The 19,683-nt window shown below is 35.6% G+C and overlaps 1 protein-coding gene across 1 annotated transcript in view; it reads left to right on the plus strand.

Annotated features, from left to right (window-relative positions):
- The window catches only part of LOC132786539 (uncharacterized PPE family protein PPE69), a 95,041-nt gene extending 78,438 nt beyond the window's left edge, over positions 1-16,603 (plus strand). The window contains exons 3-4 of the mRNA XM_060793090.1: positions 14,500-16,327; positions 16,401-16,603. Coding sequence (XP_060649073.1) covers positions 14,500-14,911 — 412 coding nt within the window. The 3' untranslated portion in view covers positions 14,912-16,327; positions 16,401-16,603. The remainder of the gene's footprint in view (positions 1-14,499; positions 16,328-16,400) is intronic.
- Positions 16,604-19,683: the final 3,080 nt, after the last annotated feature.

The raw sequence follows: 19,683 nt of genomic DNA on the forward strand, positions 1-19,683 counted from the left end.
TTAAATTTATTACTACACATATTTATTTATCCACACATTTTTAGTAATGTCTTTGATTGTCTCTGCAACAATCTAAGATTATAGATTATAGCAAACATATTTCATTAATCTTTTTGCCACTTTCAAATGAATAGAGATGATACTTAACTTTCTTTAAGAGCATAATTATATATTAAATATTATTATTATTTAATCTCTAAGAGTATTTCTCTACAAAAATCTATTTATTCAGTTCACTTTAAAGTGCTCAAACTTCAATATTTTTGGCCAAAGGACGTCTAGAAATAAGAGAAACTATTTTTAAACATCATATCTTTGTCTGCAAATACTTCTCTATCTATATTCTTAATAATGTCCGACTCTACAACAATCTGTATTCTTAGTTAACACATTTCATTCATCTTTTTGCCACTTTTAAATGAATAGAGAAGATATTATAATTTCTTAAAGAGAATATTTTTTACAATATTAAACTTTATTTATATATAAAATATGTGTTTATTTATTTTTATCTTAGTACTTGAAAAGAAACTTTATTTTAAACTTATTAATTTCACTAACTATAGTTATTCCTACTATATCTATACATAATTAGCAAATTCTATAACTATCTTCACAACTATCTATAATCTTAGTAAACACACATTTCATTCATCTTTTTGCCACTTTCAAATGCTCTGCTAATATCTGAAAATAATCTTTGGCAAAAGAGCATTTAAATATCAACAAGCTAAGCATAATTTATCTGTTTTTTATTTGAATATTTATCGGCATTTTTTTTTTCTATTTTGGTTATGAAAAATGATTTGCAATCTAATTTATAATAATATGGTTAGAATGTGATTTGCATTGTGTTTGTGTGCCATTAGTGTTTAGATTGTGGCTTGGGATATTATTCAGTTTCTGTTTTTCGGCATATTACCATCACAAAATACGCATTGTGATGCTAAGCGTGTGATTTTTGCGGCGAAAAATTGATTTTTGAAAGGGAATGCTGCGAGACAAATATGGAAAGAGTTGGAATTTGGAAAAAAAATCGAATAAACAGAGTTATGATAATTTAAAGATTAGTCCATTAGTGTGCAGTTAAACGTTAGGTTTTATAGTGTTAATTTCCAGCTCGCAAGTTTTTGCTGACTATCCTTTCAAAAGTATCTCAGGCTGAACACAAAGTATCTATCTCACTTCTATAAAAAGAAACTCTTGAGTAATCTTTGCAGCAGGCATCGCAAATGTGTCACAGATCAATTGTCTGGCAATTGCCACACACAATTTGTATTTCTTGTTTTTGTTTTATTGTTTCTTTGACGATCTCTGGATGGAGAAATATATATGTATGTACGTGGGTCGAAAGCTCTTTAGCATTGATCATTTATCAATATATAAATTTCGATGCCGATTCGACTTGCCCTCGTGCCATACATCTGTGTGTGTGTGTGTGTGTGTGTGTGTGTGTCGAGTAGCGTATTTCAAATTGACCGCACATAAATTGGAAAGCGTTGAAATTGGAATATTGCCGCATTGCCATATTGTTCTAATTGCTGTCATTTGTTAGCTTTCCCCCCCCTCTTCCTCTTCCCCCCCTCGAACTGGAATGCGTGTCGTTATTTTGAAATCAGCTGGCACATTTAAGGGCCCTAATTGATATTAAATAATAGTACAACAACAATACACAAACACACACACACACACACACCTCAACATACACGCCAACCTGTTACGCAAAACTGAATTCAACGCAGACGCTCTGGAAATACATACATATATAAATATATATGTATGTATATATTTTTTTTAATAAATGCAAAGCCATAAATAAACTGACGCCCAGGTACAAAAATGGAACGCCCAGTCAGCAGAGGCAGAGAGGAGGAGGAAGGGGCAAGGGGAGGGGGTAGAGGGGGAGAATACGTAAATTAATAAAGAACTGCGCGGCACACAAAGGCGGAAAAATGCGAAACAAGCCAAAGCTCCCCATAAAAGCAACATAAACAACAACACCAACAACAACAAAAATCTTTTGTAATTTCTCAAACGTTTATCATACGATTTGTTTTGCATTGTTTCTTCTTCTTTATTTTCTTCTCGATTTCTGTATTTTTTTTTTTTTGCCACATATTTTATATATTATTTACGCATATTACAATCGAGTTCCCGATGGAACCGTGACTAATTAAGCAATTTTCTGAGCCAATCTCAACTTGGACTTTTAGGCCATTCCTCCACGTCTCTATCTCTCTCTCTCTCTCTCTCTCTCTCTCTCTCTCTCTCTCTCTCGCTCTCGCTCTTGGCTGCCACAATATGATTTTAACGTGCAGCTCCACTAATTATTTATGGCTTTACTGATTATTTATTTTCTTTTTCTCGTTGTTGTTGTTGTTGCTGCTGCCGTTGAAGCTGTGATTGCTCTTTTTTCAGCCCTTTGTTGTTAATTTATTTTTTATTTTTATCGCCTTACAAACTTTAATTTTATTGTCCGCTCCATTCTGTTAATCTGTGCAACCGCCAAGCATATTTATGTGTGTGTGTGTGTGTGTGTGCTTCTGCTCTTTTTTATGAGTAGTTTAACTATGCGATCAACTTGGTCGAAAGTGAAGAGAATGTAAAAAAATGTTCGTCAAGTTTTTTATAGCTCTTTTACATTTCTGGCGATGAAAGATTGAATGAGTAATTTTTATGAAAGATTCCATTTGTGGAAAAAATAAAATATTAAAAGTTGTAAATAAAAGGTACAGAAAAATGCATTCATTTTCTCAAATTTTTGTTATATGATTAGTAAAATAATGTATTTATTTATTTTTATATTTTTCTAAAACTATTTTAGTTTTTTATATATTTTTCTAAAAATATTAAGAATTTTGTAGTTTGTTTAAAAGTGTATTCTCTTTTAATGTATTTAAGTTTATGTTTCGAAATGACTCACTTTTAATCAAATAATAGCAAACTTAAGTGAAGCGTGCAAGAATAATAAGCTATTTAAATAAAATGTTTCGGCATTTAAGATTGCAAATATACTAAGAATAGGAATAAGTTCTAAACAATTCTAAATGAAGTATTTATTCATAATTTGTGTAAATTTCCGATGGAATCTGATTTATTGTTTAGAATTCATTTTCTACTTACAATAGTAGTATGTTCTATTATTCATTTCAGAACTTTGAGAGTTTTACTTTTAAGAGTATTTCAGTTAGCATAGTTCTTAATATTCTGCCATCCTTTCTTCATTATTTTATTTTTTTTTTTTGTTGTAGTATTTCTTTGATGAAGTTTAGTGCTTCATTAAGCAATTCGAACAGTCTTCGAACGGCTTTTGTTTTAGCATCGAGTGGAGCGACCTTATCTGCCTTCTCTGTTCTTACTTTTATACTTTTTGTTGTCTCTTCTCTTCTTTTTTTTTGTATTTTTTATAAGCGCGTAATTTACTTAAGCTGCTTTTGGCTTAATATGCGCATTTTAATAGATTTGTTCCACTATCGTCAAGGCAATAAATTATAAAATTCCAGGTTAGTTCTTCTTCCCTCAGCTGTCGTTCGTTCCGTTGGCTTCCCCTTGACCTTACTTATATATCTTTTCTCTATCTCCCTCTCTCGCTCTGTCATGCACTTGCTGTTTATATTGGTGCACAGAGTCTGTCCTGGCCTGAAAGCTTTTGAGAGCGGCTGAGTGCCTCTAAGATGCAACTAATGATAACGACAGAGAGCCACAGAGTTGAGCTTGGAACTGTTGTGCATTCAGTTCGGGGCACCTCGATTAAGCTGCTTACCTGTCTATGTGTGTGTTGGTGTGTGTGTGTGTGGGGGGCGTAACTTTTTGGGTGTAGCTGCCGCATCAGCGATGCGACCTCCCCTCCGCTTTTGCGTCCCCCGCGCTGCACAACTTTGTGCAGCTGACAGCTCAATGGCCATTGCTCTCCCTCCATAGACTTCACTTCACTGAATGTGCTTGAGTGTATGTGTGTGTGTGTTTGTGTGTGGGTTGAGTTTGTTTTGTGTTGATTTACAGTTGGCTCCATTCATAATTATCAGCTGCAAAGCCAAAAGCGCAGGCACAAGAGGCGGCATCGTTGCGCTTTTTCACGCTTTGGCGGCTCATTAAAAGCAGCCTCCACCTCACCCTTTCTCCCTGCACTTGCCACGCCTTAACACTCAACTAGGTATGTGTGTAGTTCAGTTATAAATTATGTTTGGCTATGCGCAAGATTGATAGCTCTCCATGGGCAAACTCCAAAGAGCCAAAAGGCCAGCCTGCAAATGGCGTTTGTTCGCAGGCGCTTTCTGAATGTGTGCCGTGTGTCATCTGCGCCTACATTTCAGGCCCGTGTCTTGTGACCCAGTTAGGACCTTTAATTAGCATATACTCCACCAGTGTGTGTGAGTGTGTGTGTGTGTGTAAGTCTATAAGGCATGCCTGCTCTATGCTGTTTGCATAGACGAACGCGTTTCGCTAATTTCTCTGCCACAAATTCATGTTCCATGGCAGCTCAACTCATCTCACCGCCCCCGCCCCTCATGTGACGAAATTTCTTAGCAAGAAGCGAGAGAGGGAATTGCAAATTTGCGGTTGTTATTTCGAATGCATGCGTTCCATTCACCCACACACCCAAAGCAGCGAGCGAAAGAAAGGGATAACATGATGTGTAACCCTCAGTTGGGTCAGCAAACGTTCTCTCTTTGATATGTCAAATAGAATGGGAAATGCAACTGAACATTGCTTTAGTCTGCTGCTGCTTTGAGATGCTGCCAACTTAACGGAAATTGAATAGATATCTGCCAGCTGATTTGCAGTTGATTTTTTTTTCCATTGAATCAACTGCTGAAATGGCAGAGAAATTGCAAGATTTATGCTAGCAAAAGTTATATCACAATTGTGTTTTAAAAATGACTAAAATTGAATAGTAAGGCAAATACTCGAGAAAAATATAATTCTATTTTAGAGTTTCAGTTAGTTATATAACAATTGTGTTTGAGTCGTAGAAAGAAAGAACACAACTCTTTTGAAGAGACTTAGTTTTGCTGTAAAAATACCATTAATAAATCAAATATATATTTTAAGCAATTTTAGAAAACAATACAAACAATACAAAACTTAAGGAAATACTGATGACAACAATGCATTTTGTGTGTAGGAAACTCTGTTGTTAATTAAAAGAAATACATACATTGAATTGACATTGAAATGCCATTAGTAAATATGAAGCAAATTTTAAACTAGCTAAAACGAAAAATGCTGCTGCATTTGACATTTGACAGATTTCGAAAAGGAAAATTCATATTTTTGCAAACACTTTAATAAAATTTAAAAAAAAAATGTCTTAAGAACAAATTAACAAATTGTGGACAGACAGAAATTGACAATTATTTTATATAATGTGTGTCAAGGAAAACTAGAATTTCTCACATCATTTTTCTGGCTATATTATATTTTCTATTGTTATTATTGAGTGTGAATCAAATGCATATTAAATTTGCATACTAGTCTGTTTTTACTTATTAAATCAAAGGTTGCATTTTCATTAAAACATTCAACTCTAATTTCAAACAAATAGTTCGTCATGTATTTCACCGATAATAATGTTATTACTATTGATATTTTCTTACGCTACATTTCTTGAGCAAAAAAACCTATTTGTTATTTTAATCGAGTCTTGGCACACAAATTCGTAACAAATTCGTGAACTCGCGAACGTTTCGTGCTCTTGATCAACAAACTGTGCAAATTTGCTTAATTTCAACCATTAGATTTTCATATTTACCTAAAGCAACACCTTTTCCATTACAATGTTATTTTCACGCTGTTTTCCCGCCAAGCTCTCTTTGCACTCTTTGCTGGCTGTGGAATGTCCCTTGGCGCATTCATTCCGCCTTCTACATATATATGGTTCTATATTGTAGTTGGGTTCTACATGTGTACAATGTGCTGTGCCCTAATCCCAGGCAATCCATCAACTGGGAGGCTACAAGGCAAATCCAATTCGCTTCAGTTCTTTGCTCTTGCTGTTGTTATTGTTGCTGTTGCTGTTGCTGTTGCTGCTGGTGGCGACCACACAAACAATGGCCTCAGGTCATGCAACATACAAACGAAGCAGCTGAGTAAAGCCCTTCGAACTACTTCAATTTCATGTAATCTCTTTAAATGTGAAACAACGCAATACAACAATAAGCAGCAAACAAAAGTTGGGAGTGCAACGAGTATAGACTTACAGATACCCTGTAAGTTAAATATACTACAATTCAATTCTACAGAAGAGGAAAATGTAGTATGAAAAGTATTACAAGAAAGAGGAAACTATAATATGGAACGTATTTATTATTTATTCCTGATTTATTCAAAAGTTAAAGCTTCTTTCGCTATTGACACACCAAAGGTATTAAAAAACATGACTTTTTCTTTATTTTATGTTCTCTCAACCCTCTCTCTCTCTCTATGCCATTTTACAGGGTATATTAGAGAGTAGAGCACACGACAAGCTGCACTTCAATCGCAGCTCAAAAGTTCAACGCAACAAATTCTTTTGCGAGAAATCTAAGAAACTTAAATGAGTGTTTGTTGTTGTGTTGTTGTTGTGCAGTGCTTCAAACTGTCATTTCGTTTACTGTTAAAAATTGTATAAATAAATCTATTAGATTGCGATGCTGAGGCACCGAGTTGTGTTGTTGCCCCGGCTATTGCTTTAACTGTTGCAATGTCACAGTCGAATACACTTTATTTGATTTCATTACGAACATTTTTCAGCTTTTTGTTGACACAGCGCACGGAGAGAGACGAAACGATACAAACGAGTGGTGCGAAAGAGATGGGCGAATGTTGTACGCTCTCTTTTTATTACTTTTCATATATATGTATATATTTGTACATGTGTATGTGTGAGTGTGCATACAATGCATACGAGCAAACATTGATGTCAGAATTTAATATGCTGTATAAATCGTTTTGAGCCATTGACACATTCATGCGTTCGTTTCATATTCGTAGAAACAGCTACGGATACAGCTACAACAGTAACAACAACAATAACAACAACAACAGCAGTAACATCTATAGATACAGATACACAGTTACACAGTAATAAACAAAAGTGATGTAGTGCACAGTAAACAGGCAAGGAGATACCCTACAAAGAGAGCACTTTTAATTGACTATTGTCTGACAAAACTTGGTATTTTTTTAGTATTCGAATTTAGTAGAAGATTCGACACCTGTTTGAATTTTGGTATTTTTTAGTATTAGTATTTAGTATTATTTTGTGAAAATTCAATACACTTTCATTCTGGACTTTTTGGTATTTTTCAGTATTAGTATTTAGTATTGTTTTGTGAAAATTTAACTCCGTTTCATCTTTGAGATTTTATGTTTTGTATTTTTTATTGTTAATATTTAGTATTATTTTCTGACGATCGATACCTGTTCATCCTTGCATTTGTTATTTGGTGTTTTTAGTATATGAATTTAGTTTTATTTTGCAAAGATTCAAAACCTTTTCACCCTTGAGTATTTATTTACTATATTTATTATTAACATTTAGTATTATTTTTTAAGATTTTATTCAATCTTGAGTATTGGTATTTGCTTTAATATTAGAATCTAGTATTATTTTGTGAATATTTGAAACTAATTCATTCTTGAGTATCTGTAAAGATTTTACACTTAATACTACATTTTTCTATTTCACTTTTTAATTCCTAGAAATTCTAATTTTGACTGTCCTTTGATTCAGTTTTAATAGTGAAAGTCAGGTCATTTTATATAGAATAACAATTAGCTTCATAAATAGGAATTTCACTTGAAATATTTTGCTATTTTATTCAAAATTCATATAAATTTTGCACCTAAAGTCATTTAATTTAATTATAAATATCTTTGTATTAAAAGAAAGATATATTAAAAAAAACCATTCAGCAAAAATTTCCCAATTTTAAAAATATTTTAAATTTAAGAAGTTGCAATCACTTTTTTTGCAATGTCCTTAATTACAGGGTATTTAAGGCCAATACTCGCAATTTTGCTCTTCTATATGTGTATGGAAAAAAATATTTATATTTACACGCAGCATACAAACACACACACACACACATACACAGAAGTTCTTACATTTTTATGCATTCGTTTTTTTTTGGTTATATTTTCTTTTGTTTTCTTTTTTTTTTTTTGTGTAGCATATAAAAAATATTCACTCTTATTGCTTTTCGAAGCTTTTCCCATTTGGTTCACATTTCATTTATTTTCACTTGCAGTCAACTCGAAGCGTGTGTGTGTGTGTGTGCGTGATTGTAAATGTGTATCTGTGTGTGCACTTCACAACTTAATACACTTTATTATTGAAAATATTTTTTATTACCAAGTGGGCTGTATGTGAGAAGCTCTTTCCCAGAATTTGGCCCTGACACGCGGCGCATAGTTTACGTACCCCACAAACAATTTTGTTGTTGCCGCTCATCTTGTTGTTGTCGATGTTGTTGTTGTTGTTGTTGTTGTTGATGTTGTTGGTTGGTGGGCGCATTGATTTGCTGCACTCGTTCCATGAAATACAAATACCGAGTACAAAGCACTACACTCGACTCTCGACTGAATCGATCCCGGCTTTGGTGCTCTCTGCCTCCCCTTTCTCCTCCTCCCCCTTCACTTGTACTACATACAATTTATACCGTATTTTATTTTTTACTGTTCGGATTTTGATATTCATGTTGCATGTTGCTGACTTCTGAAGTTTTGGCAAGTGGAAATTGTTTTTGATTTCTTTTCCAGTTTTTCCTTTTTTTTCGGGTTTTTTTCTGTGGAGGAGGCGCCCCCACTTTGTTTATTTTAATTTACATTTTTTCTTTCGCTTGTTTTTCATAGGATATTCGGACATTTTTTCACTGTTGATTATTGCTCAATGTTTTTATTGGTCTTTTTCTCTGGCTCTTCTTTTATTGTTGTTATGTAATACCCTGTAGCCATTTAAAAGTGGGCTAAAGTGGCGCATTGAATGCCAAATTTTTTGAGAGTGTGGCACAAAGTGAGGCTTAAATTTGGTCAAGCAATCAAATATTGGTTACTAATTAATCAAACAGGGTAACACCAAGTCTGGCATGCTCAAAGTGTGTGTGTTTTTTTCCTGCTGCTGTTGTTTTTGGGAGTTTTATGCAAATGCCGTCGAGCTTCTTTAATGAACTACTTTTGTGGCCCCAGTCGGCTGCTTACTTATTTGATTCAATTCAATTTGGCGTGTGCCACGCCCCCCGCCCAGTTCCCATGCGCATAATTTATGTGTCCCCGCTCTCCTCCTCCTCCTCTTTCTCCTGGCCACCTCATTTGCCAAAGTTTCTAAATATACGCTCGATTCGCGTTTGGCTTTGCCTTGTTCGCTGTGTGTGCGTCAGTTTGATAAATGATATCAATTTCTTATGAACTCTCCTGAACATAAGTATGTGTGTGTGTGTGTGTGTTGAAAAAGGCGTCAAAGTTTGCTTTGGCGTTTTGGCGTTTTTGCCATTGTTTTTGTTTGCATTTGTTTAGAGTGTATTTCTGTTCATCAACTGTCGTCATTTTGCCAATTTGACACTTTTAACGGCTGCGCACTTGAAATTCAAATGCCTTCCTTTCCTTTCCTTGCCCCTCCTTTCGTTGCCGCTGCTTGACAGTTTGAGCATATGAATTTTTAATGGGGCATGTGGCAAGCTTTTAGAGGCAAACACAAACACACACACGACGAAAAACTCAACTCCATATGGTTAAACTTATCAATATGCTAAACATTGCCCTGTCTCAGTTTGAGTGTATTTCTCTGTGTGTGTCTGTGTCTGTGTGTGTGTGTGGTGTAAGGTATGTGTGTGTGTGTTTTGCTTTGCTTCAATGTTAATGCTAAGTAAAGTGCTAAATTAAGCACAACAGATGCAGGTTATTCTTGGCTTCATACACACACACAAAATGAGTGTGGCTTCATCTTTATTTCTTGATCCTGCTGCCACCAAAAAGGCTTTTCCATATATGAGTATATGGCAACTTAAGTGCCAGCCATAAATTGAGCATAATAATTAATTCCAACTGAGAACTGAGCACTATAAGTATTTGTTATCTCTCTCTCTCTATATATATATTTTATGGTTTTGTGGCAACTTTGGACGAATTTCACTTTCTTAAATTTACTTATTTCTATTGAAATTTGCATTTGCTGACACAAATAATAAACAACAAGTAAGAAAGCTACAGTCGAGTGTACTCGACTGTGAGATACCCGCTACCCATTTTGAATAAAATAAATATAATTTGCGGTATTTTCTCAAAATATACCGAATATACTGCAAAAATACTAAAAATATACCAAATGGTATATTTGGTATATCGACATAGTACCGCATTCAAAATATACCATAGACGGCACAATATACCAGATTGTCAGCCAAAGCAACTAAGACCCCTAGTAAGTAGGCGTTTTTGCCCATACAAAAATATTTCTTTTATAACTTCGACAATTTTTATCTGATCGCAACCAAATTTTCAGAAATCATAACTACTATAGTAGTTATTATATATACCAAAATTCGGAACTCTAGCTTTAAAATTACGCTTGTTATTCGATTTTTTTGTTTTGCGGGGGCGGAAGTGGGCGTGGCAAAAATTTGAAATAAACTTGATCTGCGTGCAAACATAACAAATGTTGTCGAAAAAAAATTATAGCTCTATCTCTTATAGTCTCTGAGATCTAGGTGTTCATACGGACGGACGGACAGACACACAGACGGACAGACGGACAGACGGACATGGCTATATCGTCTCGGCTGTTGACGCTGATCAAGAATATATATACTTTATAGGGTCGGAGATGCCTCCTTCTACCTGTTACATACATTTCCTGCCGGCACAAAGTTATAATACCCTTCTACCCTATGGGTAGCGGGTATAAAAATGTCTCAGAAATTGCTTTTGATGAAATCACACTTCTTTCTTAAGCAGATTTTCATTGCTTAGACCATTTGATTTTGAAGAATTTATGAAATGTTCTGAAGAGCCTACTGAATTGATTCTTTTAGTAATTAGTAAGTCAAGTATGAAAACTCTATAAAGATTGTTATTCTTCGTATAACAAATTTATTGTCTTTGCTATGCACAAAATTTAAGCACAAGAAATCTCATAAGATATTCAATTATATTCTAAGAATGTGAGCACAGAAATTTTGAAGTTTATTCAGTTTAGAAATCTTACATTTTTTGTACAGTTTTGTAAGTTTTGCTCTTCAGTGAAATAGTTAAGATAAAACAGCAAACAGCTCTAGTTTTAGACTACATAAATCAATCATTTTTTTTGTCCAGCTTATCGCTAGTTCCATTTATTTTAAACTCTGTTAGCCTAGAGCAAATTGCTTTTGACTTTCATGTCTAATCAAGGCAGTTATTTTTGTAGTAAAATGATTTTTTATTGCACAAAATTTAAAACAAAAAATCTCCTTAGATATTCAACTTTAAACTATAATTTTCATTTAATATACAAATTTATTAATTTTAGAAATTTTACATTTCTGCTACAGTTTTGTAAATTTGTCTCTTTAGAGAAGATTTCAAAATAATACTTCTAAATAGACACTCATATATTGCTCTAGTTTTCGACTATATCTATCAATCAATCTCTTTGCTAGTTTCATTTATTCTAAACTCTGTTAGCCTAGAGCAAATTGCTTTTGACTTTCGTGCCTAATCAAGGCAGCTATTTAGCTGATAACTTTTACCAATGTCACATAAACTAACATTTCTAACGAGCAAAAATTAACAAAAACAGACTAAGGAGAGGAGAAGAGAATTTGTTGTAATGGGCCACTTGGCTTAGAGGCAGGCAGTGTCGGCTGTTGTCGGGCTATTAGCCCAAAAAAAAACAGACACACACACACATAAAGAGCTGCAACACATTAGCGAGAAACGAGACGCAGTCACAGAGACCCTCCAAGTAGCCAGACAACAGACGACAACACCAAAAAAAAACACACAAAAAAATTGCCGCCAGCCAAAACAGTTCCCAGACTGAAGAGAGAGATGGAGATAGATCAGAATCGAGGGGCAGCGAACTAGAAAAACTTTCGGTCACTAATCTATAATGCTGTCAGCCATTAAACAACTGAAAAACCAAATTTGTAACTCATTAAAAACAAAGCAACAAAAAGCGAACAAAACTGAAATGAAACGAAACTAGTTGGGTGAAGAAGTTGGGAGAATGAATGACTGACTGACTGAATGACTGATAAATGCCATTCCGGTTGCTCTTTGGCTGTCTCATTTGGGCTGCCAAATAATATTTAATTATAAACAAATAAACGCAACCATCAACTATGAGCAACTTCTCTAGAAGTCTTTGCCTTAGGCACAACGGGTTCGTATCTGTTTTGTGTTTTTGCCTCGACTCTTTGGGACTTTTTAGCTCGTAAAAGGTGCAGAGTGATTAATTGTATGTCAGGGAATTAAATCAAATATTTGAGAGTTGTCACAGACAGACAGAAAAAACGAGAGACAACACACAGCATTCCGTAACGAATGAATCGTTTTTTTTGGTTCAGTGTTCTGCTTCGGTTGGTTCATCTGCGTCTCTGTGTTGTTTGGCTTATCTGTCTATACGAAATCACGAAATGCAAATAAAAATGACTTGAAAATGCCATAATAATTTTCCTGAGCTGAGAGCGTGCATGAAAAATTGAAAAACACATTCAATTCGAACAGCCAAAAGATAACAAATTCCTTTCCACAACCTTTTTTTTTTTGGTGTTCACAGTTAGATTAAGAAAAGAAAGCAGACGAGAGAGACCTGAGGCAGACAGAGACACAAGACGGACAGACAGACAGACAGGCAGGGACAAAAAGAAACATTAGCATATATCAATGCCAAATGCAAATAAATCATCAATAACATTTTCTTCTCCACTTATGCACCACTTACAGATACTTAACCGCGGGAAGACAAAGGAGACACACTCAGAAAGAAAGAGAGAGAGAACTCGCAAGAAGAAGAAGGAGGAACTGAAGAAGGAAGAATTGACTTGCAGCTGCAGTTTGCTTCTTGGCCCAGAAGCGTTTTGCTTGTCATATGCATCATCAAGACCGGCGCCTTTTGCATAAATTGACGCGTCGCGATGCGATGCGGATAAGCGAGGGTGGAAAAGCGAAACAAAAAGAAGAAGCTGAGGGAAAAGCCGAAATGGAAAGGCAAACATAAAGCAATTTTATGCGTTTTTAAAATGCGTCAATTGACTGAAACAACACAAAAGCGCGAGAGACGCTGAAAATTCAAGAGAAGCGCATGTGAGCACGTTTTCTCAAAAGGAAACGAAAGAAGGAAAAAAAGGGGAAGCAGTGCACACACACTCACACACAAATCAAATACAGTCGTATAACCATATCGAAAAGGAACCGCAGGACCAACAACAACAACAACAACAACAGCAACGCTGATAAGACGCTTGCTTACTTGCTTGCTTGCTTGATGATGGTTTGTTGACGACCAACAAAAAGTTGTTGAGCGTGTAAACATTGGCAGAAGGCAACAGCACAACAGCACAAAGAGGGAGAAGATTGTGAACGGAGTGTGAACCAAGAAGGACTCTCAAGAGCAGCGGAGTAGCAGCCACATTTATAAATGCGCTACAGTTACAAATTGTAGCCACAGCTGTGCGTGTGTGTGTGTGTCGAAGAATGTGTGTGTGTGCCACATGTGCTGTAAACCATTTATAAATGTAACAAAACAGCAGACAACAGAGCCAGTTGGGCGCAAGTGCAATGCATAAATATAAACAAAGATACAACTCGAACAAGGAGCAAAGCAACATACAACAGCAACAACAACAACAGTAACAAGGAGCGACGACAATGCTTAAAAGGTGGCAGGAAGCGTAGCGCAATGTTATAAACCAAGCTAAAACATAAAAAACAACAACATACAAAATCGATAATTTAAAGCTCCAGTCGTATCTGTGAGATACAATTTAAAAAGCCGTCAAGTCAACGCAACAACAACAGCAAAAACGTAGCAAAGCAATCGCGAAAATAAATGCAATTTCTGCAATTGTATCGGCAAGATACATTTACCTTTTTTTTCTTTGTCTGTGGGTGTGTCGCGATTCGTGAGTGTTTAATGACAATGACGCCGCGTGTACTGCATAAAAATGCTGCGAAATTTACGTGCCAAAAATGCAATTTATAGACGCAACGCAGTCGGTGACAGTGAAAGATACATTTGCACAAAAAAAAAGAGTGAGAAATATTGATTGAAGCAACGCGAGATACTTTTGTGCACACAAAAAAAACTATGCTAAGAAGTTCACCTAAAGTGTCAGTAAGCCAAGCGAAACATTTCAAAGTGTCATTTGCAGAACAAGAAGTTGTGCATCCGCAAGATACTTTTCGGGGGGACTAAAGTGTCGCCAGAGCAATCGAAACGTTTTGAAAACTTTTCCACAATAACACAGAGAGAGAGAGCAAAAATCAATACGTGAAATCCTTTAACGCATTTTCAACTGGTTTTATTTTTGCTTTCATTTGCAGAGCATTCACAATTGGCGCCAACAGAGCCGCACGGATAAGCAACAACAAATGGAACATGTTGATGCTGCCGTTGCTGGAATACAACAAACACATAGCAAAAATACCAAATTGCAAAATGAGGTCATCGCCGCTTAGATTATCGATGCTGCATTTGCTCCTGCTCCTCTTGATGCTCCTCGGTGCGGCAGCAACCAGCAGCAGCAGTGGCAGTGGCAACAGCAATGGACCATCACCATCAGCTGGTGCAGCAGGAGGTGCAAGTGCAGCAAGTGGAGCTGGAGGTGGCGGTGGCGGTGGTGCAGCAGCAGCTGGGCCAGGATTGCCGCCTGGCGCCCTCAATGCCAATCTCACGGATCTGGGCAGTCCCGGTGTGTATAATTCGACAAAATGGTTTAATGCTAATTACATGTAGAGCAACAGCAACAGCAGCAGCTCTGCTTCCCTAACTCTTAAATGTTGAGGTGACGCCGCCATTTTAGCCCCAATTAAATACATATACACAAAAGCAGAGAAGAGTTTATGTGTGTGAGTGTGGTTGAAATTTCTTGTGCGCATTTCCGACTTCCGCTTCCGCTTGCGTTCTGTTCTGTTGGCTGGGCAAAAAACTATTAGCCACTTTTAGCTAAATAACCACGCCCAACCGCCCCACTCGGCTCTTATATACTTAACACTCACACACTCTCTCAGGCAAAACACACACACACTAAGCATCAATTAACCCAATTTTCAGAATCCATTTTCACCTGACTCGGGTCCGTGTACTCTGCTGAGCTTTAGCTTCAGCTTTTCTCTATATTTTTCTTTTATGTTTTCTTTTATTTTCTGCTGCAACTCCCTCCCTCTTCCTCTCTCTTTTAACCTTTTCAAAATACATTTTAGCACTCTTTTTTCTGCATACCCTGCACACGTTTGCTGTGCTCCTAAGAGGTATGCTTCAGTTATCCAACTTCAATACTGAGTATCTGCTAGTCGTTGCAGTGTGACTTCACTTTATTAGCAACTCCCCAATGGCGGCGTCGTCGTCGTTCAACAAATCCCCAATACACACACCTCCCCATTACATACATACATAATGTGGCTCGCCTGATTCCGGCAGCTTCCTTTGGTATTTTCTCTTCTGTTCTGTTTATCTTTCACAGGCGCTGTGACTTGCTTTTGTTGTAGTTTGGTTTTGGTTTGGATGGAATACTGGATTCTCGATTCTGGATATTGGAGGAGCAGCCGAATAATAATTATAATAATTAATCTATTGATTTTAATTTACAGCTTATTGAATAATTCACATAAATAACCATAACATATATATGTATATTTTTCAGCATTATATATTTTAAATATGCGTAGGCAAAAATTTCTTATTTTCCAGCTCACAGCCTGCTGCTCATTACAAATTGATGAGCTCGTAATCAGTGGAAAATGTTTTCCAATGTAATTAATTTTGATTTGCATTTTATAGCATAAATTATTCATTTTACACACTGACCAGGTTTTGCACTTCCTCTACTATTAATCAAATTATACGAATATTTGATCAACTTCTTTTCCCTCCACAAGTGAGTTTGGTTACGATAATTTTTAATGCATGCGGGTGACATTGCAATGCGACAAGCTACAACTGAAATGACAAACAAGAAACGAAGAAGATACACAACTAAACACAGCTGCAGCAGTTGCCAGTTTGTCAGTTTGCCAGCTTAAGCAGCCGCATGATTGATTTGCCAGCCAGCATTTATCAACGGTTTAGGAGCAGCTGCTGAAGATGACGTCGACTCTCTTATTGGATGGCAGCATTGACACTGACCGAGCAAACCTCAATAACAACCAAGTGGTAAGTTTTATTGAGAGCACTTCTCCAGAACAACTTTGGTTAATCACACTCTTGACACATTTGTTTCATGTAGGTGACTGTCGACTGTCTGCAACGACCCACAAAACGCTTCATACGGGCGGGCTGCAGGCGTATACAATAAACGAGGCTAATCTATTGGATACTTCACATATCAACTTAAATTAGTCATATTTATAAATGGCTTTTAATACAAAATTGTAACCAGATTCACTAAGAACGAATGTTAATCACTCTTACTAAAATCTAACTTTTTATACGTTAATAAATTGTAAGCTTTGTTAAACTGAACTTTCATGTTGTATGTATTATTTCTATGGCAAACAGCAAAACACAATTTCAATTAAAAATGAAGGACAAGCAGGACGAATGGAATGTCCTTTGATCCTTCAATAGTCTATGCCAAGATGAGTTAGACGACATGTTAATCGCCAAGATCATTACGAATATATCCAAGCTATAGCCCAGCAATATAAAGTTAAAAATAAATTATACTTAGATTCTTCAAATGCAAACGGCAGTAAAAAAAATTTATTGGCAAAGGAGCACGAAATAGCTGGAAATTAAAAAATAGAATGTCCTTTCATCAGTCTATAGTTCACTTCGATATATTATAAAAAATCTGTGCACCATAGGATATAAGAATAATCTATCAAATAGCCCATAAATATAAAGTTAAAAATATCGTATCCTTTGATAAAAAATGTCTTTATCTCGGGCATATCCTTACACATTTTCAAAGAACAGAGAAAACTACGAAATTCACAAAATGCAGGATATCTCGAGAACTACAAGGACGATTTGGATGTCCTTTGCCACGATGATAGGCCTTTTCAATTCGAGTTGATAGACACCTATATTGCCAGAATCGGACTGGATATGGCGGAGATATAAGCAATTTTTTGTTTTCAAAAAAGTCCATGTAACTTTGCTGCTGGCAGGATATTCGTCCTTTTGATTTTACGATCCTACTTAGTTTGATTAGTACTATCTGTGTGCCAAAGGACATCCCGATAGTCCTTCAAATGGCTGAGTTACAAGGACTTTTTGAATTTTTGGCCTATTTTCCATGCCTCCCCCTTTGAAATTTTTTCGAAAAATTTTTAATACAAAATGGAAAACGTTTTAATGCAATTTGATAGCCCTTTGTGTTATGATTACAAAATAGTATCTCCTTTCGAAATCCTTAAGGATATGGCTGAGGTAGAGCTTAAATAAAATGTAAATTTGAGCACCTTTATAGAGCTTCTAGGTTTAAACATACGATTAAACCAGGCGGGCAACATTGATATCCCATCGATTTTGAAAACAAGTATTCTTATTCTCAAAATATTAAGTAAGCTAATTTTCAGCAAAAGGTACATCTGCAAATAATTAAGCTTAAATATAAGTATTATGAATTCTCGCTCGATTCATAGTCGTCGTTTTTTCAGGATCTGCAATAAATAAAATTTCTATATTATAAATTTAATTAATTGGAAATTTAATAACATTGTTACTTACTTGTTAATAATGCTGCAGTCATGAGTTCAATTCGGTTCTCTTTAATACATTTGCTCTTTGCTGAATTATGTAGATTGCATATTCAAAGGGTATAACAGAAAGTGTTATTGCATTTCTAATTAATTAATTTTACACAAATCAATAAATTTATTTGGATATTAAAACGTAAAATATTTATATTGACTATGCAAATATGTACATGGCTTGGCATGCAAATAGTTTATTATTATTGCGATTTAATCTTTTACAAAAATGTATTTAAACAAGAATTTTTTAATTAAGCTAATAAAATGCTGTGTTTGTTAAATGCACAATCAACAAAAAAAAAAAATATCAAATCAAATAATTCTCATTTCAAGTTGGACTCCAGCTAGCGTGTTTAGACGACAGAGAGCAGAGCAGAGCAGGAAGCAAGTTGCCTGCAAGCAAATGCATCAATAAAGATAACGCTGCGGCCTACGTGAAATGCAGCTAAAACGTGTTTAATGCCATCGTCGTCTCTTGGCTTGGCTTGTTTTGTGTGGCATAAGATAGTCGCATTTTATGCGTTCGCTGCATCAAGATAGCCAAACATAGCATCGACAGAGAGTCGAAGAGAGAGAGAAAGATCTGGAGTGAAGGCAAAGTGTTGATAAGGAACGAACTAAGAAGAGATAAAGTCAATCAATCAGTTGCGACAGGCGTCTTTTCAAGTTGACTTAATTATCTAAAACTATCGACTAAAAATAGCAGATTAACAACCAAATCTCCATCGGTAACTTAATATGTCAATTGACTGCGAACAAAGCCAAGAACACGATCATTTTGGGGCCTACACAAAACACGACTTTAAATGACTTTTATTATTAAATTATACGAGAAATATTTGGACAACGAAACAATTTGCTCGAAGACACAGACAAAAGAGCTATCCGATTTCAGAATAGAAACGAGTTCCGTTGACAATGGCCATGTCATCTGCTTTTAAGTTAAGAACATTTCACAATTTATTGTTAAATTAGCTTGAAAATTACCTGATCAATTTTCTAAGACAAAACTTTTTTGCAGAAATTTGCAGTGCAAGAAAAGTTTCGTTTTTTTTGTGTGTTTTTTTGCGCAAAGTCCTTTTGAAAAGTTGCGAACCAAACAAATCGCCTGGCCATAAAAAGTTCTTCAAATATTTATTTACTTTTTTCACCCAAGTTGTTGTTGCACTCTTTTACTTTCGTCCATCTTACCCGGTCTGTTGTTGTGTATAAATCCGTAGACAAAAGTTGGGCCGCCACTTTTTGCACCTGCTGAACTAATAACAAATCTTTTCATTAGTTGCGTTAGACAAGTTAGTTAAAAACTGCACTTTATGCAAACAAATTGGACTCGACATAAAGTATATGTGTGTATAAGACAAAACAAACTACGAGTAATAATAAGTAAAAAAAAATAAAAAATGTTCTAAGCCAATAACCTGGAGGAAAACAAAAGCCACAGATAGAGTTAGAAACTGCTGGCTGCAAGTTGGCCAAAAAGTTGCCTCACTTCCTACTTCTACTACCACAATTCTAAGCATAATGAAAACATAACATTTAGTTAGCACTTCTATTTATATAAGCCAAAGAGAGAGAGAAGGAGTTAGAGAGCAGAGAGTGTGGAGTGTGGAGGCCAAAACAACTTTCCATTAATAACTCAAAAATGTTTTGGCTTATAAAAGTTCAGCACACCTTTTAACGTTGTCCATGGTGTTTAAGGTATGGGCCGCATTTGCTGGCAAGTGTCTTTCAAAGTTTTTGCTTCCATTCCACTTTGCTCTATGTTATGTTTTTCTTTTCTCCTTCCATTGGCGTTGTTGTGCAAAACAA

Source organism: Drosophila nasuta, chromosome 2L (assembly GCF_023558535.2).
Source record: "Drosophila nasuta strain 15112-1781.00 chromosome 2L, ASM2355853v1, whole genome shotgun sequence".
Taxonomy (NCBI): domain Eukaryota; kingdom Metazoa; phylum Arthropoda; class Insecta; order Diptera; family Drosophilidae; genus Drosophila; species Drosophila nasuta.